At 51.4% G+C, this 26,095-nt stretch overlaps 1 protein-coding gene across 3 annotated transcripts in view; it reads left to right on the forward strand.

Annotated features, from left to right (window-relative positions):
* The window catches only part of SND1 (staphylococcal nuclease and tudor domain containing 1), a 355,633-nt gene that overhangs the window by 148,426 nt on the left and 181,112 nt on the right, over window positions 1-26,095 (forward strand). For all 3 annotated transcript variants that reach the window (XM_084808775.1, XM_084808776.1, XM_084808777.1), the window contains one exon: window positions 2,292-2,392. In XM_084808775.1, the coding sequence (XP_084664901.1) occupies window positions 2,292-2,392 (101 nt within the window). The remainder of the gene's footprint in view (window positions 1-2,291; window positions 2,393-26,095) is intronic.

Here is a 26,095-nt window from a genome sequence, read left to right on the forward strand (position 1 = left end):
CAACTTGCACCTACTCTGTTGGCCTTCGGATGTTTTGACACTTAGGCAGTTTGTTTACTTGGGCATTTAGTGACCTTTAAATGGATGGATTCTATGATTCTGTGATTGGGAATTTAGCGTGTCTTGGTTGTTTGAGGGGGGCTCTTGTATTCGTCTTAATTTATATTGTAGTTTGTAGCAAAAGGCAGGATGCAGATATTTGAAATCGAATGAATTGAGAAGGGATGTGGATCTACACAGAGAGGCAGCTAAGGAGGGCAATGGAACGTGGCTTCTCAAGACTTCAGCACCGCTGCACCGCTGGCCCGAAGTGCTGCAGGGCTCGTGGAGTTACGGGGCACGTTTGCAGGATCTCCCCTTGTCTTAATCCACAGGAACTTCTTTTTACCCTTTTTTAAGCTCTTCACTTTCTCCCATATGGCTTAGGAAAACCACTTCCCATGCAGATGTGCAGATGAAGGGGCAGTGCCCTACACTGCTTCCCTCCTCATTCGGATCTCTCTGATCGGGACATCAAAATGGTGGCTGGAGTGTGCTGAGTAACTGCTCCGAGCTTCCATGATCTCCTGGAGATGACTTTTTTCTCCCAAGAAGTTTTGGAAAGTGGCAAATGGCTGAAATGAAAAGTGAGACGGCTGGCCTTTGGTGCCCTGGGCTGCCGAGTTGAATCTCATCTATGGGCCACAGGGCCTTGTAGGCATTTCGTCACTCGGGCTGCTGTGAGCAAGTTCCAGTTCTGATGGCAGCTGCTTAAACACCAGACACCAAGGGATCCTCCTCCGCCTCCTCTGCGCAGCAGCAGTTTTTGCTGGCTGGGTCTGATGGAAGTTTTGGTCCAGAATGTTTGGAGGGCACCAGGTTGCCTACCCCAGAGTACACTGTCACCTCTGAATGGCAGTGCAAATGCTCACGGTGCTCGGGATCTGCCAACAGGGAAGGGAGCGTGTGGGGCTGGAGCCCTGGGGCTAGACAAAGCAGTGGCCTCTGGGGAGAGTGGCTCAGGGTGTGCGCTCAGCGCCTTGAGCAAAGGAACACTGAGCGCCCTCTTGCTCACTGCATGCCACAGCCTGCCAGGCTTGGCCTTGAGCCAAGCCGCACCCGCAGCACCGGTGCACCTTCCCTCCTGAAAGGAGCACTTCTGCCCAGGGCCGCCAGTCCTGCCTGCCTTCGCAGGGGCCTCTGCCCCAAGAGCTGTGCTCGGGCCCTTTCCACAGGCAGCACAGCGCCCCCTAAAGTGCACATTTGGCCACCTCAAGCCCAGCTCTAGCATTAGGTGTTCCCAGGCCAGGTGGCCTCCTCCCGTGGCACGCATGGCTGCTCTCCGGGGTCGCTGCAGCTCTGCTTGCCTGCAGTGGCACTGCCGCTTTCCCTGGCTGTGGGCAGGAGCCCAGCTTCTCTGCGTGAGCCTCGGAATGTCTTGTGAAACCCGGAAGGCTGCTGGGGCAACCGTGTGCTTTCTGAGTGGCCTCATGCTGGCAGATCTCCTCTTAGCTTTGCAGCAGCATTTCTCTTGCCAGCAACAGGCATGAAAACATCCACTGAAGGGAGAATAGCTTGTACCGCCCCCGGGGCCAGACAAGCTCTTGGCCCGGAGCTCCTGCCTGTGCTAGGCATCCTGCTTACAGGGCTCCTCCCCGGCACAGAGGCAGGATTTGCCAGGCATGAGATGAGCCTGCCGTCGGCATCTGTAGTTCCTTCGGGCTCAGGAAGGGCAGACAGGCAGATGGTCCACTGTCCAGCAGTGCTCTTGGCTCGGAAGCTTCTGCTGCCCCCCCGCCCTGCTCTTTCGCGTTAGGGTAGGTGCTAAAGCTGTGAAGAGTTTTTTCTAGCAAACTTCCTGCGAACTTCAGCAAACTAACCTCACGCGTCTTGGACCCTTTCTTATTTTCTCTTATAAGACACACTTCAATATTTCCTTGCTTGCTTTGTTTAAAAGTTGATCCTCTAGTTTATGTGATGACCCAATCAAGGTACCTAATGCCAGTTTGGGGGGGGGGGCGGTGTCTCCCTTTCTGCGACCTGGGCACCTGCCTTTTCCGGTGGGTCTGGTCCCTGCAGTCTAGAGCTGCCCCTTCACTCTTAGCAGAAGTGCTTTGGACGGTCTTGCACTGGAGATGGGTGTATGGCTTCATCTGGGTAAGAATAAGAATTGCTGAGTGGTCCTCACATATCTGTTTTGTGGGGAGCATAGCTCTTCTCCAGAGAGTGTTGCTAGTGGGAGACGCATTGTTCTCCTCTCGGTAGTGCTGTCTTCTGTGGCCGTCCGCCTACCTGTGTGCCCTGCCTTTCAGGTGAACGTCACAGTGGACTACATCCGGCCGGCCAGCAGTGCGACAGATACTGCGCCCGCCTTCTCGGAGCGTACCTGCGCCACGGTCACTATTGGCGGCATGTGAGTATTGGATTTGGGTGGAGGGTGATGGGCTGGAAGGGCTGCTGACTCACCTGAGGGGAGACCTTTTCCTCAGGTCTCCTGTGTGGCCCAGGCAAAAAGGCTTGTGTCCAGGCAAGAGCCATGTGCCCTTAAAAGCTGCTGTCCAGGGTGGGTTGGCCAAATGAGCTTCTTGCCCCTCGCCTGCTCTGTGGGGCCATGGTAGCCCTTGGGGCTTCTCCCCTTGACTGTAGCTTACAAACATCAGAAGAGCCCTGAAGCTGGATCAGGCCAGGAGCCTGTCCCGTCCAGCATTCTGTTCGCACAGGAGCCAACCAGATGGCCCAGGGCAGTCCACAAACAGGACCTGCGTGCAACAGCACCCTCCCGCTCATGCTCCCCAGCAATGGGTATTGAACTGCATGCTGTTTCTGATACTGTGGGAGGCAATATGTAGCCATTGTGATCGCCCGCTGTTGGTAGCCCTGTTCTCCATGCATTTGTCTAACCCCCATTCAGACTGTCTCAGTTGGTGGCCATCACTTGGTCTTGTGGAAGCGAATCCCATGTTGAGCTCTGGACACGATGCTTCTTTTCATGTAGCCCAAGATTGGGTTAAGCTTTTTGGCAGCCACCTCATACTGCTGGCTCATGTCCAGCTTATGATCCACTGAGGCGTCTAGACCCCTTTCACGCATACTACTGCCCAGACAGGTCTCCTGTATCCCACACTTGTGCCTTTGATTCTTTGTACCTAAATGCAGGGCTTTATTTATTTATTTATTTATTTATTAAATTTATTAATCGCCCATCTGGCTGGTCACCCAGCCACTCTGGGCGATGTACAAAATATATAATAGAACAGTTTAAAACAATAAAATTCTACAATAAAAACACCATATTTCTAAAAATACCCTAACCCACCCCAAATGCCTGCTTTAACAACCATGTTTTTAATGTGCGGTGGAAGCTCATTAAAGAGGGGGCATGGCAGAGTTCCCTAGGGAGGGAGTTCCACAGAGTGGGGGCCACCACAGAGAAGGCCCTCTCCCTCATCCCCACCAGTCTAGCTGTCCTGGCTGATGGGACAGAGAGAGGGCCATCCAAGGCTGATCTTGTTAAGCGGCCTGTCTGGTGTTGCTGGAGGTGCTCCTTAAGATAGGCTGGGCTGGAACCATATAGGGTTTTAAAGGCCAAAACCAACACCTTGAATTTGGCCTGGAAAACAACTGGAAACCAGTGCAACTCCTTCAGCACTGGAGTGATGTGATCTTGCCAGCAGCTGCCTTTAATCAGGCGAGCCGCCGCGTTCTGTACCAGCTGCAGCTTCCGAACCGTCTTCAAGGGTAACCCCACATAGAGCGCATTACAGTAGTCTAAACGAGAGGAGACCAGGGCATGTACTACCGATGGGAGCAGATGGTCGGGAAGGAAGGGGCACAGCCGCCATATCAGATGGAGTTGATACAGCGCTGTCCGGCTCACAGCTGACACCTGAGCCTCCATGGACAGCTGGGAGTCCAAAATGACCCCCAGGCTGCGGACCTGGTCTTTCAAGGGTAGCTGTACCCCATTCAACACCAGGTCAACATCCCCCAGCTTCCTCTTGTCTCCCACCAAAAGTACCTCGGTCTTGTCAGGGTTCAGCTTCAGCTTATTCCTCCCCATCCAGTCACTCACCGTCTCCAGACATTTGGACAGGGATTCTGTGGCTAACCCTGGTGAAGGGTTGAATGAGAGGTAGAGCTGCGTGTCATCCACGTATTGATGACACCACACCCCAAACCTCCGGATGATAGGCCTCCTGATGATAGCCGCTGGGGCCTATCATCATAGATGTTAAATAGCATCGGGGAGAGGATGGAACCCTGTGGCATCCCACAAGTGAGCGGCCACGGGTCCAACGCCTCCTCTCCCAGTGCTACCCTCTGGTACCTGCTGGAGAGGAAGGACTGGAACCACCGTAATACAGTGTCTCCAATGCCCAAACCCTCCAGGCGGTCCAGGAGGATACCGTGGCCAACGGTATCAAAAGCCACTGAGAGGTCAAGGAGAACAAGGAAGGAGCATTCACCCCTATCCAGAGCCCTCCTCATATCATCCACCAAGGCAACCAAGGCCGTTTCTGTCCCATGCCCAGGCCTGAAGCCTGACTGAAATGGATCTAGATAATCGGCTTCTTCCAAGTGTGTCTTCAACTGCATCGCCACCAACCACTCAATCACCTTGCCCCAAAATGGCAGATTTGAGACTGGGCGAAAGTTGTTCAGAACTTGGGGATCCGAGGAGGGCTTCTTTAAGAGCAGTCTTATCACTGCCTCCTTGAGAGCTGATGGCATCACTCCCTCCTCAAGGGAGGCGTTCACCACCGCCCTGATCCCCTCACCCAGTCTCTCTGCAGCCCATAATGAGCCAAGATGGTCAGCTTTACAGATTAAAGTACCTTGTCCACTTTGTCAAAAGGAAGAAGCTGGAACCGATCCCACAAAACGGTTTGCCACAGGCCACCTCTCGCTCACTAACTGTATCCACGGCGCACGGAATAACACTCCTGATCTGATCAATTTTATCCGCAAAGTGCCTTGCCAAGGCCTCATGGGAGGCCTTAGAATGCTCCAGCGGTTCCAGAGCAACCGGACTGACCAGGTTCCGGACCACTTGGAACATCCTCCTGGGACAGCACTCTGCGGATGCAATAGAGGCAGCATAGTATTCCTTTTATGCTGCCTTCACCGCCACGTGATAGGCTGAAGATACAGCTCTGGCCCGTGTCCGATTGTCCTCGGAGCGAGACTTCTGCCACCGGCGCTCTCGCCATCTCACCTCCTGTTTCAGAGCTTGTAACCACGGATTGACCCATGGCGCAGTCTGAGCCCTGTTCAGGGGGAGAGGGCATTTCGGAGCCACCAGGGTCTCGACCGAGTGGCCGTTGGCGTGCTCCAGAGAATCCCCAAGCGTATTCAGGAATCCATTTGGATCCATAAGACGCCTGGGGCAGACCACTTTAATGGGTCCTCCACCCCTGCGGAGGGGTTGTGGAACCGAGAAGTCCAACGTCACCAGATAGTGATCTGACCATGACAAGGGGGTGGTGGATACACCCCCGACTTCCAGATCACTCCCCGCGTCTCCAGAAACAAACACAAGGTCTAGCGCATGAGCAGCTACATGGGTGGGCCCAGTTAGAATATGGTGCAGCTCCCAGGAAGCCATGGTCTCCATGAAGTTCCTAGGTGCCCCCATGAGAACAGCCTCTGAATGTACGTTGAAGTCCCCCAACACCAGTAAGTTAGGGGACTGCACACGCACATCATAGACCACCTCAAGCACCTCGGCCAGGGAGTCAGTTGTGCCACGGGGTGGACGGTACACGAGCAGAATCCCTAGACTGCCCTTCTGGCCCAGCCTCCAGTACATGCACTCGGCAACCTTGGTCTCCCGGAGAGGGTCTGGTGAGGACCAAGGACTCCCCGTACATAACAGCCACTCCCCCTCGCCGATCCCCAGCCCTCGGCTGCTGTGCATACGAAAACCCGGCTGGGCCCATGGCCGCCAGAGCTAGAGCAGCGGCCTCAGCCAGCCCGGTCTCCGTAATACATGCCAGGTCCACACCCTCATCCCGGATCATGTCATGGATGAGGGATGTTTCCTGAGTAACAGACCTGGCATTGCAGAGCAGCAAACGAAGGCCAGAAGGTGGCATCACACCTCCCCAGCCATCCTTTGGCTCTGGACAGGCCCAGAGCAGGGGACAGTCATTGTACATCTCTGCCCTGTTCCCCTTACCTGGCATGGCTTCCCCTAGCGCTCCGCCAGTGCCTGCCACCCAGCCTCAGTATGTTCTGGCCCCCAACGTTCCCCCCACTGCCTCCATCAGGTGGACACATGCCCCCTCGCTCCCGCCTCTCAGGCAGGCTACCCACTCCTACAAACACAACCCCCCCCCCCCATCAACCATTAAAAATCAACAAAATACATCCCAGCTCTCCCAGGCCACCTCAGCCAGCCAGCTTATGTAGTCCTTCCAAGAAGGGACAGGTGGAGGTAGTCAGCACAGCTGGCTCTGTACCTGGGGGCCTGGTCCTGCAGGAACTGGCGGTGTGCTGGGCAGAAGTCCACAGGGAAGCACTGGTGTTGGTGGTGGCAGCAGGTACAGCAGCAGCAGATCATTTTGAATCTTGATTCTGTCACCTTTGGTACTGGCTGCCTCCCCCCGCTGCAGGCCATCTGCAGATTTGATACGCATCCCATCTACTTGTATGCCTGAGTCATTTCTTAGAATGTTGACAAGCACAGGGTCTAGGGCAGAGCCCTAGGGCGTGCCACTCCCCCCCCCCCCCCCGTTTGACACAGGCCATTAATGAGCATGCACTGGATATGGTGGCTCAACCAGCTGTGGATCCACCTAACAGTAGTATTGTCCTGCCCACATTTTAACTATTTGTCAACAAGGATGTCCTGGGAGATGTTCTCAGTTGATTGGCTCAGATCAAGATCCTCTGTGTCTACAGTATTCCTATAATCTGCCAAATTAGTAACACTCTTAAAAGGGGGTGAGATTGGTTTGGTGTGCTATTTTTGATAAACCCATCCTGGCGACTAGTTATCAATTCATACTTTTCTAGATGTTCACAAGCAGCTTAATAAACTGTTATAAAATTTTGCCTGTTGAGAACAGCAGGCTGTTTGGTCTGTTTCCCATATCCGCCCTTTTCTGAAGTAATGTCCACAGGCTCCTTCAGCACCCTCGGTTACAGTTTATTCTACCCTGGAGATCTGAACTTGCTTGATGTAGCTGAGTGTTCTCTAACTATCTCTTTACTGACCCTGGGTTGTAAGTCCCGCTTTATATCATGCCCTAGTTTTCCCAGCTCAAATACAACTCCCCTTCTGGGAGAAGACAGAGCCAGACAGGAGCGGAGTGGTTCCACTTTCTCTCCATCAATTGTTAACACATCACCAACTTCTACAAACTGATTCAGTTCTGCTTACATCAGAGTAGACCTGTCAAGGCTTCTCCTTTTTGATGTCGTCCCCCCCCCCCCCCCGGATGTGCAGCCCCTGACTAATTGCCTGGTGTCAAAAGTGGCCCTTGACTCAAAGGAAGTTACCCAACCCTGGTATAAAGGCATTATGATATTGGCAGCTTTATTTTGATTCCCCTCCTAATGATCCCCAGCATGGAATTTTCCTTTTCCAGAGCAACCACACACTGGGTTGATGTTTATATCGAGCTGCCCACCACAGTCCCAAGATCCCTTTCCCTGGTCAGTCGCCACCAACACAGAGCCCATCGGCACAGAAGTCAAGTTAGGGTTTTTGCCCCAGTGTGCAACACTTTCCGCTTACTTGCCATGGAACTGCATCAGCTGTTTTAATGCCTGTTCCCCCACTTTGGGGAGAACATTTTGGAGAGCTTCACTGCCCCCCTTTTTTTGTTTTAACCAGCCTAAATAATTTGGTGTTTCCAGCAAAGCTGGACACCTCACCCTTACCCAGATCATTTATGAGCAAGTTAAAAAGCACCAGTCCCCCCCCAGTCCTGATGCTTGGGATCGGTCAAAATATCATTCAGCAAACAAAGCTGCATTAAGAGCCCTAAAGCCTCAATGAAAATGTCTTGGCCTGCTGATGGAAGGACAATAAAGGTGGCGCTGCCCTGGTTTCCTTTGCCGTGAGTTCCAGAGCCTTGGAACAGCGGTCGAGATGGCCCTCATCACGCCCCCAGCAGATGCGCCTCCGAGGGCGGTGGGGCAGAGCGGCAGTCTGGCCGCAGCTTTGTGGGCAGCTGAAGCTTCCAAACAATCTTCAGAGGCAGCCCCACATAGAGTGTGTTTGTTGTTGTTCAGTCGTTAAGTCGTGTCCGACTCTTCGTGACCCCATGGACCATAGCACGCCAGGCCTTCCTGTCCTGCGCTCTCTCCCGGAGTGTGCTCAAGTTCATATTCATTGCATCAGTGATGCTATGTAGCCATCTCATCCTCTGCCGTCCCCTTCTCCTTTTGCCTTCAGTCTTTCCCAGCATCAGGGTCTTTTCCAGGGCGTTTTCTCTTCGCATTTGGTGGCCAAAATATTTGAGCTTCAGCTTCAGTATCTGTCCTTCCAATGAGCAGTCAGGGTTGATTTCCTTTAGGATGGACTGATTTGACCTCCTTGCAGTCCAGGGGACTCGTAAGGGTCTTCTCCAGCACCACAGTTCGATTCTTTGGTGCTCAGCCTTCCTTATAGTCCAGCTCTCACAGCCATACGTTACTACTGGGAAAACCATAGCTTTGATGATACGAACCTTTGTCAGCAAGGTGATGTCTCTGCTTCTTACTATGCTGTCTAGGTTTGCCATAGCTTTCCTCCCAAGGAGCAAGCGTCTTTTAATTTCATGGTACAGTCACCGTCTGCGTTGATCTTGGAGCCCAAGAAAATAAAATCTGTCACTGCTTCCATTTCTTTCCCTTCCATATGCCAGGAAGTGATGGGGCCAGATGCCATGATCTTCGTTTTTTTAATGTTGAGTTTCAAACCAGCTTTTGCACTCTCCTCTTTCACCCTCAACAAGAGGCTCTTGAGGTCCTCTTCGCTTGCTGCCATTAGGGTGGTATCGTCTGCATATCGGAGGTTGTTGATAATTCTCCCGGCAATCTTAATTCCGACCTGTGATTCATCCAATCCGGCGTTTCTCATGATGTACTCTGCATATAAGTTAAATAAGCAGGGCGACAATATGCAGCCTTGTCGTACTCCTTTCCCAATTTGGAACCAATCAGTTGTTCCATGTCTGGTTCTTACTGTTGCTGCTTGACCCTCATACAGGTTTCTCAGGAGACAGGTAAGGTGGTCTGGTACCTCCATCTCTTTCAGAATTTGCCAGAGTTTGTTGTGATCCACACAATCAAAGGCTTTAGTGTAGTCAATGAAGCAGAAATAGACGTTTTTCTGGAATTCTCTCGCTTTCTCCATGATCCAGCGAAAGTTGGCGATTTGATCTCTAGTTCCTCTGCCTCTTCGAAACCCAGCTTGTACTTCCGGTAGTTCTCGGTTCGCACACTGCTGTAGCCTAGCTTGTAGGATTTTGAGCATCACCTTGCTGGCATGTGAAATGAGTGCAATTGTGCGGTAGTTTGAACACTCTTTGGCATTGCCCTTCTTTAGAACTGGAATGTAAACTGACCTTTTCCAGTCTTGTGGCGACTGCTGAGAGTTCCAAATTTCATAGAATCATAGAATAGTAGGGTTGGAAGGGGCCTACAAGGCCATCGAGTCCAACCCCCTGCTCAACGCAGGAATCCAAGTCAGAGCATCCCTGACAAATGGCTGTCCAGCCTCGTCTTGAAGGCCTCCAGTGTGGGAGAGCCCACCACCTCCCCAGGTAATTGGTTCCATTGTCGTATTGCTCTGACAGTCAGGAAGTTTTTCATTCCTGACTGTCATTTCATTTCATTTTCATTTCATTCACCGTTTTATGCTACGTAAATCTTTACGAAGGCTAAAACAGGGAATCAAAAGGGGACGCAAATGGTGCCCGCTACACTATTTGCGTTCCCCTTGATTTTCGCCGTCATAGTCTACGTAAATATTTACGTAAATTAAGACGGTAAAAAGAAGGAATGCAAATGGCGGCGGCTGTAGCCACCGCCATTTACGTACGCGTTGTTGTTTTTTTTTACCCAGAGCCCTCCATGGCTGGAAATCCGGCTGCGGACGGGCCTGGCCGGGCTGGGCCTGGCTGGCTGCTCCACGGAGCTGCCGCGGAGCACAGCCGGCCGTTCGAGGATTCTGGGTGGGAGGAACGGAGCGCCTCCCCCCCCCGGCCAGGATTCCGGGGGGAGGGACAGAACGCCTCCCCCCCCCATCAACATAATCCGCGAAAGGTAAGTCACTTTCGTGCATCCCTAGGTGCAGGGCTGGTGGGCCAGAGGGCTGGCTGTGAGCGAGGTGAGGCTGGGGCAGGGGACCCTCCCGTCCCGAGTCTCCCCCACCCCCCGCAGTGGAGTCACTGGGGTTGACGGGATCTTCCCCCCATGGCTTGGGGTGCTGCTAAAGACTGCTTGGAGCAGCAGCCCCGATGGGCCTGGCTCTCCACTTATGCTCGTGCCAGTGCAGGAGAGAGGGGCTTCCAGCACCTCAGGAAGGTCAGCCCTGCCCTTCTGCGCGAGCGCTCTCTGCACCGGTGGTGCGATGTAAATGGAAGGTGAAGGTGAGCACGCTTTGAGCACCACAGTGAGGCCCTGCACATCAGAATGTGGCAGCCCGTGTGAAGACAAGGGGGAGGTCCCTGGTTGACTCCAATGACTCCAGCTGTTGCTGGTGCTTTGGGGGCTGAGCAGATGCAGGGGAGGTCCTGCAACAGAGGCAGACAATGTGCCAATAGGAGGCGGCTGGAGGGCAGACAGAGGAAAACTCCTCTGACGGATGCAGTTGAGCGCTGGGGTGACTGTGGTCAAATATATTCAGGGGCAGCGAGGGTGGCAAAGAAACACTACCTCTCTGCCTCTACTGAGTCCTCTGTGTTCCTCCCAGTGGAGCTTCTCAGGGTTGTCCAGGACTTATTACATGCTGGCCCAAAGGACACTGTGGATCCCTCAGAGGCCCACTGTGATACGTTTTCAAGGCACTTCCAAAATAAAATCTCTTGCATCCGCTAAGACTTAGATTCCAGTGTGATAGCAGGTAAATCAGGTGAGGTATGCAGAGCACAGTCTTTGCCAGTTTTTCTTGGATGAGTTTCAGTTGGTGCAGCGCAAGGATGTCGACAAGGTGCTTGGACAGGTTCGTGCAACCACTTCCGTATTGGATCCTTGCCCCTCTTGGCTTATAGAAACCAGCAGGGAGGAACAGACAGCTGGGCCAGGGAGGTGATTAATGCCTCCTTGGAAGAGGGAGTGGTCAGGGGCTGCTGTGCTGAGACAACGCCTGAAGAAATCCTCCCTGGACCTGGAATGCCTTAACAACTTTCCTGGGCAAGGTCCTTGAGAGGGTGGTTGCCAGCCAGCTCCAGACACCCTTGGATGAGACTGATTATCTAGGTCCATTTCAGTCAGGGTTCAGGCCAGGTTTGGGGACAGAAACAGCCTTGGTTGCCCTGTATGATGACCTCTGCTGGGAGAGAGATGAGGGAGTGTGACCCTGTTGAGTCTCCTTGATCTCTCAGTGGCTTTCGATACCGTCGACCCTGGTATCCCTCTGTGGCGATTGTCTGATCTGGGAGTGGGCAGGGACAGCATTGCACTGGTTCCGCTCCTGCTTGGATGGGTGGCTCCAGAAGGTGGTGCTTGGGGGATATTGTGGAGCCCTGTGGATTCTCTACCATGGGGGTCTGCAGGGGCCGGTTTTGTCCCTCATGCTGTTTAACATCTACATGAAACTGCTGAGTGGGGTCATCCGGAGGTTTGGATGTTGATGAGACCCAGCTGTGTTTCTCCTTTTTATCCTCATCAGGCGAAGCTGTGGATGTGCTGAATCAGTGCCTTGCTGTGGAAATAGACTGGATGAGGGCTAATAAACTAAGCTCAGTCCAGGCGGGATGCTGTTGGTGGGTGGTTCTTCTGAGCTTCTGGAGGAGCAGGTTTGTCGCTTGGGGGCTCTGCCGGTTCTCAGGTGGCCTCAGTGGCGTGGAGCGCCTTCTGCCAGCTTCAGCTGGTGGCCCAGCTATGCCCCTATCTGGACCTCCTGGCTTCAGTAGTCCATGCTCTGGTAACCTGCAAGTTAGAGTACTGCAATATGCTTTGTGAGGCTGCCTTTGAAGATTGTTTGGAAGCTGTAGCTTGTGCAAAATGTGGTGGCCAGAATGATGGCAGGGACCAGGAGGTCAGCCAGTGTAGGGGCACCAATTCTGGCCCCCTTGCACTGGCTCCCTGTACATTTCTGAGTCCTATTCAAGGTGCTGGTTTTGACCTGTAAAGGTCTAGATGGCTTGCGATCGCAGCACCTGATGGAGCGCCTCTCCTGGCCTGAACCTACCTGTACACTGTAATTGACATCTGAGGCCCTCCTCTGAGGAAAGTTCAGAGAATGGCAACAAGGGAGAGGGCCTTTTCAGTGGTAGTCCCCTGACTGTGGAATGATGGAATGATCTTCCCACAGAGGTCCGCCTGGGGGCAAAATTGCTACCTTAGCGACGCCAAGTTAAGGCCGTCCTTGACTCCCAGGCATTTGACATCATTTGATGGGATTTTGATATCGGTTGATTAATCAGATCCTGGTATCTTATTGTAGCTGTTTTTTAGCTGCTTTAAATTTGTTTTTAAATTTTGTGTGTTGAAGCTTTTTTAATACCATGTTTTGTAATTTTTTTTAAACTGCCCAGAATGCTTTCACTGTTGTGCAGTATAGAAATAAAATGAATGGAATGAAAATGAAAAGCACACTGCTGTTTGGCTCCGTTCGCACAGGCAGTGTATGGTTCTGGGAGGGGGCACCTGCAGCCTACAAAGAGGTGAGGGTGGAGAGGGCGTTTCCCAGAGGTGCAGAGCAGAAAGACTGGGCCTAGGCTACCAGAGGAAAGGTGTGGCGACCCATGGATTGCAATTAATGTAACAAGAGAGAAGCCCCTTTTGTCGTGGCTTATTTTGAGATCGTGTGTTCCTAGGGAACAGTGGACGGAGATCATGTAAAACTTTCCTTCACCCCTCATGACTGCCACGCTGTAGGATTTGCCTAAATTCTCTGGTCTGCTTGGGGGCGGGGGGAGGAAGCACCCCATGGCTGGGGGTGCTGCTGCGCTCACGCCCTGCTTGTGGGTCCCTGGTCGACAGCTGGTTGGTCACTGTGTGGACAGAATGCTGGATGAGATGGACCCTGGGTCTGATCCAGCAGGGCTCTTCCTGTGTCCTTCTGAAGAGGGGGAGCAGAAGCAGCATCGGGAACTGCTGCAGGAGTTGGCTAAATCTCTCTTCCCCCGCAAACGCTTAAGTGTTTCTCTGTCCCAGTGGGCAGCTCCGGCGCATGGGCCAAGTCCTCCTGTCCTTCCCATGGGAGAAGGAGGCAGTGGGCAAGCCGTCGAGCGACGGCCGAGCAGCAACAGCTTTCAGGTGCTGGTGGCTGCTGGGCTAGGGATGTGGCCCTCTTCCTGGGCTGTGGGAACCTGGCCCGTTCCTCCCTGGCCCCCCTCCCCCTGCCTATGGATGGAATGTCCGAATTCCCTCTCTCACTGCTCTTGGCTGCGGGCCTCCAGCAATGGAATGTGCTCCTGCTGCGGGAGGCGGCGGCGGCAGCTTTGAAAGGGGGTTAGACAAATTTCTGGAGGAGGAGGAGGAGACTATTGATGGCTGTGAGTCGTGATGGCCACTCGTGTTCCCGGATTGGAGGCAGGATGCTGCCACAGCCCAGCTGCTGGGGAGGAACAGTGGGTGGGGTGCTCCTGAGCAGATCCAGCAGTCAAGGAATATGAGGAGAGGTCCTCTTGTGGACCAGTGGCTGGTTAAGGAACAGAAAACAGCGAGCAGGAATAAGCAGGCAGTTCTCCAAGTGGAGGGATGAAAGCAGTGGAGTCCCACAAGGATCTGTATTGGGCTTTTCAACTTGATCATAAATGACCTGGAATTAGGAGCGAGCAGTGAGGTGGCCACATTTGCTGATGACAGCAATCTGTTTAAGACTGTTAAAACAAAAAGGAGCTCCAAAGGGATCCCTCCAAACTGGGAGAATGGGTGTCTGAATGGCAAATGTGGTTCAGTGTAGGCAAGTGTAAAGCAATGCATGCTGGGGCAAAAAATCCCATCTTCAGGTATAGCCTGATGGAGTCTGAGCTAGCAGTGCTTGACCAGGAAAGAGATCATGGAGTTGTGGTCAAGATGAAAATATCGACCTAGTGTGCGGCTGCTGTGAAAAAGGCAAATTCTATGTTAGGCATAATCAGGAAAAGAATTGAGAATAAAACTGCCAATATCATACTGCCCTCATACAAATCTGTGGTGCAACCACACTTTGAATACCTTGTACAGTTCTGGTCACTGTATCTAAAAAGGGATATTGTAGAGCTGGAAAAGGTGCAGAAAAGGGCAACTAAAGTGATCAAGACACTGGAGCAACTCCCCTATGAGAGAAGTTTTCTGTGTCTGGAACTATTTAGCTTAAAAAAGAGGTGTGTAGATGGAGACATGATAGAGGTATACACAAGTATGCCTGGTGTGGAGAAAGTGGACAGGGAGACATTCTTCTCCCTCTCTTGCAATACTAGAACCCAGCGGGATCATCCCATGAAGCTGATTGGTGGGAGATTCAGGTCAAATAAAAGGAAGTCCTTCTTCACACAGCACAGAGTTAAGCTATGGAATTCCTTCCACCGGATGTAGTGATGGCCGCCAATTTGGGTGGCTTTAAAAGGGGGTTGGACAAATTCTTGGAGGAGGAGAAGGCTGTCCATGGCTGCCAGTCCTGATGGCTCTGTGCTACCTCCAGTACCAGAGGCAGTATGCCTGTGTACACCAGTTGCTGGGGAACATGGGCAGAAGGGTGCTGCTGCACTCGTGTCCTGCTTGTGGGTTTCCCATGGGCAGCTGGTTGGCCACTGTGTGAACAGAATGCTGGACTAGATGGACCTTTGGTCTGATCCAGCAGGGCTCTTCTGATGTTCTTAAGTCCTGCTTATGGACTTCACAGAGATCTCTAATTGGCCTCTGTGGGAACAGAATGCCAGCCTCGATGTGGCTTTGGTCTGATCCAGCTTCAGGGCTGCTCTTGTGCTCTGATGATACAGAGCCTACCCTGATCCTGGCAGGAGCAGAGGCAGGGCTTTCCCATGAGTCCCAGTAGCCCGACCTGGTCTGTGAGCACTTCCTTTTCACCAAGAGGCATGAAGGGCACCCTGGGCAGGGCCTTTGTTTTTGGCAAGGGGGTGTCCAACTTGTGGAAAGCAGGCTGGTGAGACCAGGGGCCGGGTGGAGCAAGAAGCAGCAGGGCCTATTTGGTAGCTGCACACTCACTGTGGCATGTGCTCCTCAAGGAGGCTGCCTCGGCACCACTGTCTACCTACCCTACACTGGCGGGTAGGTAGCTGGAGAAGTCCTGGCTTTGAAGGCAGACAAGTGGGTGTCTGCGGGATGTGGTTGTGGCGGGCGGACTGGTCCAGCGGCATTTTGTTTTCTCTGCTGCCTGGAGGCTTTGAGAGCCGTTGCGCTCCTTGGAAGGCAGTGTAGCACTTTTAAGAAGAGGAATGGAATGAAAGTCAGCATGGGATGGATGGGTGTGTGTGTGTGTGTGTCTGAAGCAGCAGGTTCATGATGGACAGAATGAACACCCTCTTCCTTGATTGCAGGGTTGTCCTGCAATGGACTTGAAGCATCCTGAGGGGATGCTTGTCCAGCAGCCTCCAGGGATGGGGAGTCTCAGGGTCCCTTGCTGGCCTCTTCCTCACTTGTTAGGTGCCATTCAGCTGAAAATCTGCTGGGCTGCAATTTGAGCTGACCTCAGGAGTTCCCAGGCCACCATTTCCCACTTTCTCAGATGGGCAGGGGGAAAGGAGGGTGGTTCTGGGCTTCCCCTTGGTTCATAGCATCATAGAATAGCAGAGTTGGAAGGGGCCTATAAGACCATCGAGTGCCACCCCCTGCTCAATGCAGGAATCCAAGTCAGAGCATCCCTGACAGATGGCTGTCCAGCTTCGTCTTGAACACCTCCAGTGTGGGAGAGCCCACCACCTCCCCAGGTCATTGGTTCCATTGTCGTATTGCTCTTACAGTCAGGAAGTTTTTTCTGATGTTCAGCCAGAATCTGGCTTCCTGTCACTTGAGCCCATTCTTCTGTGTCCTGCACTCTGGGGTGATTGAGAAGAGATCCTGGCCTTCCTCTCTGTGACAACCTTTCAAGTCCTTGAAGAGCGCTATCGTATCTCCCCTCAGTCTTCTCTTCTCAAGGCTAAACATGCCCAGTTCTTTCAGTCTCTCTTCATAGGGCTTTGTTTCCAGTCCCCTGATCATCTTTGTTGCCCTCCTCTGAACCCTCTCCAGTTTGTCTGCATCCTTCTTCAAGTGTGGTGCCCAGAACTGGATACAGTACTCCAGATGAGGCCTAACCAGTACTGAGTAGAGGGGAACTAGTACTTCCTGGGATTTGGAAGCTATGCTTCTATTAATGCAGCCCAAAAAAGCATTTGTGTTTTTTGCAGCCACATCACATTGTTGGCTCATCTTCAGCTTGTGATCGACAACGATTCTAAGATCCTTCTCGCTTGTAGTATTGTTGAGCCACGTATCCCCCATCTTGTAACTGTGCATTTGGTTTCTTTTTCCTAGGTGCAGAACTTGGCATTTACTCCTATGATATTTCATTCTGTTGTTTTCTGCCCAGTGCTCCAGTCTATCAAGATCATGTTGAATTTTGTTTCTGTCTCCCAGGGTATTAGCTATCCCACCCGATTTGGTGTCATCTGCAAATTTGATTAGCATTCCCTGCACCTCCCCATCCAAGTCATTAATACAAATGTGGAAGAGCACTGGGCCCAGGACTGAGCCCTGCGGTACCCCCCTCGTTACCTCTCCCCAGTTTGAGAAGGTCCCATTGAGAAGCACTCTTTGAGTCCGATTCTGTAGCCAACTGTGGATCCACCGGACCGTTGTTTCATCTAGCCCACTTTGAGCTAGTTTGCTCATCAGGGTATCACTGGGCACTTTGTTGAAAGCTTTGCTGAAGTTGAGGTATATGATGTCCACAGCATTCCCACAAGTCCACAAGAGAGGTTACCTGATAGAAAAATGAGAACAGATTAGTTTGGCAGGATTTGTTCTTGACAAATCCATGTTAGCTTCGAGTCATCACTGCTTTTGTTTTCAAGGTGCTTCCAGATGGATTCCTTTATAATCTGCTCCAGAATTTTCCCAGGGATTGGTGTCAGACTGACTGGTCTGTAGTTCCCAGGTTCCTCCTTTTTGCCCTTTTTTGAAGATAGGGACAACATTAGCTCTCCTCCAGTCATCTGGCATTTCCCCCGTCCTCCATGATTTCTCAAAGAGAATAGACAGTAGTTCTGAGAGTTCTTCTGCCAGTTCTTTTATCATTCTAGGATGCAATTCATCTGGCCCTAGAGACTTGAACTCATTCAAAGTAGTTAGGTGTTCCTTAACCATATGCCCATCAATCTCAAACTGTAATCCTGCCCCTTCAGTTTGTATTTTGCCTTTGCCAGGGGGATCATAGACTCTCTTTTGGGAGAAGACTGAGCCAAAGTAGGAATCGAGCACTTCTGCCTTTTGTATGTCATCAGCTATCATTTTGCCATCCTTATTTAATAGTGAAACCACCATTTCTTTCCTCTGTCTTTTACTATGTATGTATCTGAAGAAAGCCTTTTTGTTGTTTTTAGCATCCCTTGCTAACCTCAGCTCGTTCTCAGCTGTAGCCTTCCTGATGCCATCCCTGCAATTCTGTGCTACCCGCCTGTACTCTTCCGTTGTTACTTGGCCTTCCTTCCACTTCCTATATGTGTCCTTTTTTGTTTTCAGGTCATCTCTAAGCTTTTTGTGAAGCCACATGGGCTTCTTCTGTTGTCTTCCACCTTGTTTTCTTGTTGGAATGGTTTGTAATTGTGCCTCGAGAATTTCCTTTTTAAAAATCTCCCACCCATCCTGGACTCCTTTTCTCTTTAGAGTCGCTTGCCATGGGACCTTACTTACAATTGTTCTGAGTTTATTAAAATGGGCTTTCCTAAAATCCAGGGTACGCATTTGGCTACACTCAGCTTTTGCTTCCCTTAGAACCAAGAACTCAAGTACAACATGGTCGCTTTCCCCAGAGTTCCTGTAACTGCTACTTGATCCACTAAGTCATCTCTGTTGGTTAGGATCAAGTCAAGGAGAGCTGATCCTCTAGTTCTTTCCTCCACTTTCTGTAGGAGGAAGTTATCCGCCACACAAGTCAGGAATGTCCTGGAGGGGCCATGTTTTGCAGAATTTGTCTCCCAACAAATGTTGGGGAAATTGAAGTCCCCCATTACCCCCATCTTGCTTCCTTAAAACATTGGCAGTTTGCTTTTCAAAAGTTTCATCCTCGTCTTCTCCTTGATTGGGTGGCTGGTAGTAGACTCCGACCACCATGTTCCTTTTATTCTTTGCTCCATTTATTTTAACCCAGATGCTCTCGATGGGGCTACCAAGCTCATCCTCCTGTATTTCTGTGCAGTGATACCTATTTTTAACATATAGTGTGACTCCACCCCACTTCCTGTTTCTTCTGTTCTTTTTGAACAAGTTATATCCTTCAATTGCTGTATTACAGTCATGGGAGTAATTTCCCTCTTGTATTAAGAGTTCCAGTTCATTCTGTTTGTTTCCCATACTCTGGGCATTAGTGTATAGACATTGAAGACCATGTGCTTCATAGTCTGGCTTTCTTCCTACATATTTTGAAGACTATTGTTGGGCAGTATTAGAGCTGTTCTCTCTATTGTGGTGCATGAGCCTTCATCCATTTTTACCCCCAACTTTACGTCTCCCTCAACATCACAGTGATCCAAATATATGCCCCAACCACAGATGCTGAAGAAGCAGAAGTAGATCAGTTCTATGAGGATCTGCAGCACCTAATGGATAATATGCCAAAAAGAGATGTAATTTTATTACACAATTTAGAATCAGATGAAAGAGAATAGGGAAGACCCACAGATCAGTTAGATATGAGCTCACTAATATTCCTAATGAATATGCAGTCAAGGTGAAGAATAGATTTAAGGGACTAGATTTAGTAGATAGGGTCCCAGAAGAACTATGGACAGAAGTTCGCAACATTGTTCAGGAGGCGGCAACAAAAAACGTCCCAAAGAAAAAGAAAACCAAGAAGGCAAGATGGCTGTCTGCTGAGACGCCGGAAGTAGCCCAAGAAAGAAGGAAAGCAAAAGGCAACAGTGATCAGGGGAGATATGCCCAATTAAATGCAAAATTCCAGAGGTAGCCAGAAGAGATAAGGAATTCTTTTTAAACAAGCAATGCGTGGAAGCGGAAGAAGATAATAGAACAGGAAGGACAAGAGACCTCTTCCAGAAAATCAGAAACATCGGAGGTAAATTCCAGGCAAAAATGGGTATGATCAAAAACAAAGATGGCAAGGACCTAGCAGAAGCAGAAGAGATCAAGGAAAGGTGGCAAGAATATAAGGAAGATCTGTATAGGAAGGATAATAATATCGGGGATAGATTTGACAGTGTGGTCAATGAGCTAGAGCCAGACATCCTGAAGAGTGAGGTTGAATGGGCCTTAAGAAGCATTGCTAATAACAAGGCAGCAGGAGATGATGGTATCCCAGCTGAACTGTTTAAAATCTTGCAAGATGATGCTGTCAAGGTGATGCATGCCATCTGCCAGCAAATTTGAAAAACACAAGAATGGCCACCAGATTGGAAAAAATCAACTTATATCCCCATACCAAAAAAGGGAAACACTAAAGAATGTTCAAACTATCGAACAGTGGCGCTTATTTCACATGCCAGTAAGGTAATGCTCAAGTTCTTGCAAGGTAGACTCCAGCAATTCATGGAACGAGAATTGCCAGATGTACAAGCTGGGTTTAGAAAAGGCAGAGGAACTAGAGACCAAATTGCCAATATCTGCTGGATAATGGAGAAAGTCAGGGAGTTTCAGAAAAACATCTATTTCTGTTTTATGGACTATTCTAAAGCCTTTGACTGTGTGGATCATAACAAATTGTGGCAAGTTCTTGGTGGTATGGGGATACAAAGTCATCTTGTCTGCCTCCTGAGGAATCTGTATAACAACCAAGTAGCAACGGTAAGAACAGACCACGGAACAACGGACTATTTTAAGATTGGGAAAGGAGTACAGCAGGGTTGTATACTCTCACCCTACCTATTCAACCTGTATGCAGAACACATCATGCGACGTGCTGGGCTTGATGAAGCTAAGGCTGGAGTTAAAATTGCTGAAAGGAACATTAACAATTTCGGATATGCAGATGATACCACTTTGATGGCTGAAAGCGAGGAGGAGCTGAGGAACCTCATGACGAAGGTGAAAGAAGAAAGTGCAAAAGCTGGGTTGCAGTTAAACCTCAAAAAAACCAGGATTATGGCAACCAGCTTGATTGATAACTGGCAAATAGAGGAGAAAACGTGGAGGCAGTGACAGACTTTGTCTTTCTAGGCACAAAGATTACTGCAGACGCTGACTGCAGCCAGGAAATCAGAAGACGTTTACTTCCTGGGAGGAGAACAATGACAAATCTTGACAAAATAGTTAAGAGCAGAGACATCACGCTGACAACAAAGGTCCACATAGCTAAAGCAGTAGTATTCCCCGTAGTAACCTATGGCTGCGAGAGCTGGCCCATAAGGGAGGCTGAGCGAAGGAAGATAGATGCTTTTGAACTGTGGTGTTGGAGGAAAATTCTGAGAGTGCCTTGGACTGCAAGAAGTTCAAACCAGTCCATGCTGGAAGTAAAGCCAAACTGCTCACTCGAGGGAATGATATTAAAGGCAAAACTGAAGTACGTTGGCCACATCATGAGAAGACAGGATACCCTGGAGAAGATGCTGATGCTAGGGAAAGTGGAAGGCCAAAGGAAGAGGGGCCGACCAAGGGCAAGATGGATGGATGATATTCTGGAGGCGACATCCTTGACCTTGGGGGAGCTGGGGGTGGCGACGGCTGACAGGAAGCTCTGGCATGGACTGGTCATAGAATCATAGAATAGTAGGGGTGGAAGGAGCCTACCAGGCCATTGAGTCCAACCCCCTGCTCAATGCAGGAATCCAAGTCAGAGCATCCCTGACAAATGGCTGTCCAGCCTTGTCTTGAAGGCCTCCAGTGTGGGAGAGCCCACCACCTCCCTAGGTAATTGGTTCCATTGTCGTATTGCTCTTACAGTCAGGACGTTTTTCCTGATGTTCAGCTGGAATCTGGCTTCCTGTCACTTGAGCCCATTCTTCCGTGTCCTGCACTCTGGGATGATCAAGAAGAGATCCTGGCCTTCTTCTCTGTGACAACCTTTCAAGTCCTTGAAGAGTGCTCTCATATCTCCCCTCAGTCTTCTCTTCTCAAGGCTAAACATGCCCAGTTCTTTCAGTCTCTCCTCATAGGGCTTTATTTCCAGTCCCCTGATCATCTTTGTTGCCCTCGTCTGAACCCTCTCCAGTTTGTCTGCATCCTTCTTCAAGTGTGGTGCCCAGAACTGGACACGGTACTCCAGATGAGGCCTAACCAGTGCTGAGTAGAGGGGAACTAGTACTTCCCGGGATTTGGAAGCTGTGCTTTTATTAATGCAGCCCAAAAGAGCATTTGCCTTTTTTGCAGCCACATCCCATTGTTGGCTCATCTTCAGCTTGTGATTGACAACAATTCCAAGATCCTTCTTGCTTATAGTGTGGTTGAGCCACGTATCCCCCATCTTGTAACTGTGCATTTGGTTTCTTTTTCCTAGGTGCAGAACTTGGCATTTATCCCCATGAAATATCATTCTGTTGTTTTCTGCCCAGCGCTCCAGTCTATCCAGATCACTTTGAATTTTGTTTCTGTCTTCCAAAGTATTAGCTATCCCTCCCAATTTTGTGTCATCTGCAAATTTGATCAGCATTTCCTGCACCTCCTCCTCCAAATCATTAATACAAATGTGGAAGAGCACTGGGCCCAGGACTGAGCCCTGCGGTACCCCACTCGTTACCTCTCCCCAGTTTGAGAAGGTCCCATTGATAAGCACTCTTTGAGTCCGATTCTGTAGCCAACTGTGGATCCACCGGATCGTTGTTTCATCTAGCCCCCTTTGAGCTAGTTTGCTCATCAGGAGATCATGGGGCACTTTGTCGAAAGCTTTGCTGAAGTCGAGGTATATGATGTCTACAGCATTCCCACGGTCTACAAGGGAGGTGACTTGATCAAAAAATGAAATCATATTTGTCTGGCAGGACTTGTTTTTGACAAATCCATGTTGGCTTCGAGTAATCACGGCATTGTTGTCTAGGTGCTTCCAGATGGATTGCTTTATGATCTGCTCCAGAATTTTCCCAGGGATTGATGTCAGACTGACTGGTCTGTAGTTCCCAGGTTCCTCCTTTTTACCCTTTCTGAAGACAGGGACACATTAGCCCCCCTCCAGTCATCTGGCACTTCCCCCGTCCTCCATGATTTCTCAAAGAGAATAGACAGCGGTTCTGAGAGTTGTTCTGCCAGTTCCTTTATGACTCTAGGATGCAGTTCATCTGGCCCTGGAGATTTGAACTCATTCAAAGTCATTAGGCGCTCCTTGACCATATGCCTATCGATCTCAAGCTGCAATCCTGCCCCTTCAGCCTGCACTTCGCCTTTGCCAGGGGGGTCATAGACCCTCTTTTGATAGAAGACTGAGCCAAAGTCGGAATTGAGCACCTCTGCCTTTTCTTTGTCATCTGTTATCGTTTTGCCATCCTTATTTAATAGCTGAACAACCATTTCTTTCCTCTGCCTTTTACTATGCACGTAGCTGAAGAAAGCCTTTTTGTTGCTTTTAGCATCCCTCGCTAACCTCAGCTCATTCTCAGCTTTAGCCTTCCTGACGCCATCCCTGCAATTCTGTGCTACATGCCTGTACTCTTCCTTTGTTACTTGGCCTTCTTTCCACTTCCTAGATGTGTCCTTTTTTGTTTTCAAAACAGTTCACTTCTTCCTCTGCAGGCTGTCCTCCAGTCTCATCCTCAGGTACCTGGAAACGGTTCCCTAGTTCCACTGCTTCTACTGGTGCAGAGTGGGTTCTAATTCTTCTGCTCCTGTCACCCTTTTCCAGGGAGTATCCTCTACTGCATTTTTCCTCACCTCAGCATTTTCCACTTCTGCCTCAGCTTGCTGTTGCTCTTCTGGCTTCTGTACCTCTCTTTGCTGCTGTAGTCCACCGTTCTGTCCAAGAACTCTTCATCTTCTCTTATTCCCTGGAGGGTCGACACTCGCCGCTCCAGTCCTCTTACCTTCTCTTCCAACAGCGTGATCAGCTTGCACTTGTGAGACGTGTAGGCCACGGTGATGTCAGGCAAGAAAGCAAAAATGGCACAGACCTTGCAGGTCACCACCACTGGAGAGTCTTGTCCTTCCATAGTCTCTATTCCCTTTATGTTTCTAGCTTTCTCATTGTACTGGGATAGCCTGTGCTTTGTCCTCTATTCGCTGGAGGTTAACAACAGTGTCCCACTGGTATGGAAGTGTGTGTTACAAGAAAAAGAAATTCTAAAAAATTGTTAGGGGCCTCCCCCTTGATCTCCTCTGCCAAACTCGTGTTTGCCTTCCCTGTTCACTCGCTCTGGTCGCTCGCGCTCTGGGAGCTTGCTTGCTTGCTTGTATAGCCCCTAGACCAGCTGGAGCAGCGTCCTCTGCTCTGCTCAGCCAGGAGACAGGAAACAGGTTTTCTTCCTCTTGCTGACTGGAACGTGCTCAACTCCCCGAACCCTCTCATTTGCCTGCATCTATGAGTAACAGCAGCAGCCAGAGCCATGAGGCCATGAGGCTGGGGCATGTGCTGCTCTAAGGGGGGGGAGGTGAGGGAGGGGCCTCGTCCCATTTCCGCCCTCTTCATTCCCCCACTTTCTCAGGACTGCCTTGAAGTCACGAGGTCAAAGAGGGCCTGGTTCCGATCCTCTTGGCAAACACTGCATGAGAGCTGCAATACAATCACATAAATCTGTGAAACATAAAGGTCTACATACATAACCCTCCCGCCTCTGCCATTTCCCAGAAGAGCCTGGCTGCTTCCAGACTGCTGGTGTTTGTGGCCCTCCCTCATGGGGGGACCCCATGTGACCTGGGAAGCATTTTCAGCCCCCCCCCCCAGCTTGGCTCATGGAAAGGCACAGGGGTTTTCAAAGGAAACATGGAAAGCCCCCGTGGAGCGTCTCCAGCGCCCTGTGCAGCTCCCTAGGGCTGCAGGGAGAGGGCGGTGGCCTTCCCTAGGAAAGGGCGGGCGCCAGCGGTGGGGGGCTTCCGGAGCTGCCCTGAGCAGGCTGAAGGGGGCTTTTGTACTCCATGCCCTGTGCCAGAGCAAACTCTGTGCGCTGGAAGGGTTGGCTGTGCCGGGCGACGGCTCGGCAGCACTGTGCCGAGCTCTGGAACCTTCCCAAGGGGCTGTGCTGCTGAGGCCCCCGGGCGTTTCTGCCTTGATGTTAGCTCAGTCCCACCCAGTCCCTTGGCTACAGCTGGAGCCCAGTAAAGCGGGTGGGTTGGATTGGTGCAGCCCCTGGTCCCTCTGACAAGCCCTTCAGGAATGCCTGAGGCGGCAGATGGTGTAGCAGGGGGATGGCAAGCCAGGGAAGCAGTCCTGTGATGCAGCAATCTCCAGGGCAAGCAGGCAATACCCCGGCATGCTTGGAGCAAGGCCCGGTGTGTGTGTGTGTGTGTGTGTGTGCGCGCGCGCGCGCCTGAGAGAGAGAAAGAGAGAGAGAGGGTCTGGTGTATTCCCACTGCCCTTCCCTCTTGCCCCATGCAGAATTCCTGCGGAACCAACGGGCCTCCGTCAGCCACAGAGGCCCTGGGCTAGCTGCCCCCCTTCTGTGGGGCTGGAGCTCTCAGTGCACAGGGGCCAGTGGGGTTGGCGGTCCCGTATTGGCCAGGCACCCTTTCTGGCAAGCGCACAAGTTCCTTGCTCGCCCAGGGAAAGTCTCATGAGGAAGCGGTGGTCTGCCTGATGCTTGACTCCACTCCCATCAGCATGGCCAGTGAAGGGAGTTGTAATGCAAAAACAGCTGGGGGCCACAGGTCCCCCGCTCCTGGCTGTGGGCGGCTGAGGTTGGGACACCAGGCAGTGGGCCCTTGGCCTTCTGCAGCCCTGGGAGGGGAGGCTGCCTTGGCCAGGCCAGGAGGGATCCTTCCCCCCTCTCCTTGCACGCGAGCGAGCAGGGCCTTCTGTGCCCCATGCATCAGCCTCTCCAGTCCCAGGACCGAGCCTTGGGGGCCCTGGATGGACAGTGCATGGTCCCAGTGGAAGCAGGCCCTGGCTGCCCCACTGAATGTCCCCCAATCTGGCTGGGCGTCCACTGCCCTCTTGGGGTCACCCGTCAGCGTGGATAGTACCGGCCTAGATGGACTGATGGCAGCTTGCTAGGCTCCTGTGTGAAGTCCAAATCAGCCCCCCGTCGGTAGCCACGGATGTAGACAAAAGACACTCGAGTGGTGGGTTAGGGACAGACTCTGCTTGAGACATAACAGGCTCACATCTCGAGGCAAGTTGGCTGAGGTCGGCCCGTGGTCAGCATCCCTTGCAGGAGGAAGCAGAAAAGGAGAATAGAAGGGTAGGGGGAGGAGACCAGGAAAAGGCCATTCTATCTCCCAGAGACCCCTCCCGCCTGGCTCAGGTCCATGTTAACCCTTCAAGTCCAGGCCAAGTGGCTCATGGCCCGAGTCCCTCCGACACCCTTGTCGAGGGCAATGGGTCACTGCACTAATCCCATGCCCATCCGGGTCCCGGGTGCAGCTCCCCCGGCAGAGGCTTTGTCAGCACATCTGCCACCATTTCTTCAGTTCAGTCTCCTCTCGCTCTACTAAGTCTCTGATCTGGTGATGCCTCACGCCGATGTGCTTCGTCGGTGGCCTCAGCTTCTCGCTCGATGCCAGCTTCAGGCCCCCCTGATCGTCCTCGTGTAGCGCTGTGGCTCGCGTGTTCTCCAGTCCCGTGTCAGTGGTAATTGTCTGAGCCAAGTCACTTCCTGACATGCACTGGCTGCTGCCGCATGCTCTGCTTCTGTGGGAGGCGTGGCCACAACTGCCTGCTTCTTACTGGCCCGGCTGATAGCCCCGCCGTTGCATGTGAACCGGTTTCCTGACGTGGACTTGCGGT

The sequence above is a fragment of the Heloderma suspectum genome, chromosome 7, assembly GCF_057233095.1.
Source record: "Heloderma suspectum isolate Gila_16-S chromosome 7, 16-S_ref, whole genome shotgun sequence".
Lineage (NCBI taxonomy): Eukaryota > Metazoa > Chordata > Lepidosauria > Squamata > Helodermatidae > Heloderma > Heloderma suspectum.